Source organism: Adiantum capillus-veneris, chromosome 6 (genome assembly GCF_014529385.1).
Source record: "Adiantum capillus-veneris isolate H3 chromosome 6, ASM1452938v2, whole genome shotgun sequence".
Taxonomy (NCBI): domain Eukaryota; kingdom Viridiplantae; phylum Streptophyta; class Polypodiopsida; order Polypodiales; family Pteridaceae; genus Adiantum; species Adiantum capillus-veneris.
The window spans coordinates 71,000,163-71,001,912 of NC_140936.1; the positions used below are offsets into that span (position 1 = coordinate 71,000,163).

The following is a 1,750-nucleotide window of genomic DNA, read 5'->3' on the forward strand; positions in this document are numbered from 1 at the left end:
AAAATCTAAAAGATAAAAACAAATATGATCTTAAATCATCACATCAAAACGGATTTATTTTCTCACTTTACAATATTAACAATGAACCTTGAGACAATCATATTTAATAATGAGAGTTAAATCATTTTTTTACATTGAAATAATAACCTCACAACCATAAATTTTCAACGGAAAATCCCAAAACCCTAACCACATACTCAGCCAGTCCAAATAATCCATCAATAGGATTAAATCATGGACCAAAATTGCATCATAGAATGTGGAGCCAATCGTATTTAATTAAAAGCATCTCGCCACACCCCAAAAAAAATTATAACAAAAAAAAGCATGGAGTCCATCAACAACAATCGAACAAAGTTTGGGATATAATTAACTTCAAAACATTAGACAACATCAAACTTCATTAACACCAAAAAGTTGGCTACTATTATAGTATTCAAGTTATTTAGCACATAACATAGTGTGCTTGACCTCGACATACATTAAGCAGCCCAATCTATCCAATCCCGCCAACGATTCCGCACGACCTTGCAGAAACGAAAACCGTCAAACAACAAATCAACTAGTATAGAGCAAGATCAAACAAAATAAATCTTTAAAACATATCCAAAATTAACCCAAAAAATCTATTTAAAACATACCGAAAATTAACACAGCAGAACATCCCGATCCACCACAGACCGACGGAGAAGACAACAATGCAGCACGACAACACCGGAAACAGCAGCAGCAGAACAGATCGGCGTCCAGTCCATCACAGGCCGACAGAGGAGACGTCCTAATAGAGCAGCAAAACCCCAATGCATAGAGCAGCACGGCATAGTACAGAACGACCCAATCCACCACAGACCGACGAAGAGGACAACAATGCAACACGACATAACCAGAAACAGCAGAAGCACCACCGATCGGCATCTAAGATCCGCCATAGATGGGCGAAGGCGACGTCCAAACAGAGCAACACGGCCCAAATCCACATAGCAGCACGGCACCACATGTTCAAGTGCCACTTCAGATCGGCGAAGCAGACGAGAAAAAAGAGCAGCACAACCCCGAGACACAGAGCAACGCAGCACCAAGGCACGACCCCAATCCACCATAGACCAACAAACCAAGAACACGAGGCACCCGCAGAGAAGCACAGCAGAGCACAAGCGCGGCCAAAATCCACCACAGATCGGCGATCAGGACGACAAACCATAGCAACACATGACTGCGGAGAGGCAAGGCATTGAAACACGCCCAACAGCGCCATAGACCAGCGAAAAGAACCACGCCACACAAGCCAGCATGTTCTCAACAACCCCATGCAAGCAGGGTAGCACTACAGGAGCAGAGTAAGACAGCAGAGCAGGAGCGCGGCCCAGAACCGCCACAGGCCGATGAGCAGGGCGACAGGCCCCCATGCTGTCATGCGCGAACCACAGCACCACGGGAGCGGAGCAGGAGGATAGAGAAGGAGCACGGCCCAGAAGCGCCATAGGCCGACGAACAGGACAATAGAGAGCACCAAGACAAGCAGAAGAGACACCCCATGCGCAGCGCAAAACCACGACCAAGAACCGCCATTGACCACACTTAGGGCACGCCTACCCTACTAAGGGGCTCATGAGCCCTAACCCTAAGGAGACCTCCACGAGGCTCCGCTCCAAAAGAGGGAGGAATGATAAGCAAGCCACTCATTATAAGGCCCTCCCACCAACCCCACTTTAAGACTGGCAGTTCCAGCTTGCACCCAACGTCCACCATT

At 46.8% G+C, this 1,750-nt stretch overlaps 1 protein-coding gene across 1 annotated transcript; it reads right to left on the bottom strand.

The window, feature by feature from the left end:
- Positions 1–496: 496 nt before the first annotated feature.
- LOC147455671 (uncharacterized) lies at positions 497–1,255 on the bottom strand. The gene is made up of 3 exons (XM_086515303.1): positions 903–1,255; positions 638–778; positions 497–527 (listed from the first exon to the last, which is right to left on the bottom strand). Exons 1-3 carry the CDS (start codon positions 1,253–1,255, stop codon positions 497–499), a joined length of 525 nt encoding a protein of 174 aa, XP_086371429.1.
- Between the last annotated feature and the right edge of the window lie 495 nt (positions 1,256–1,750).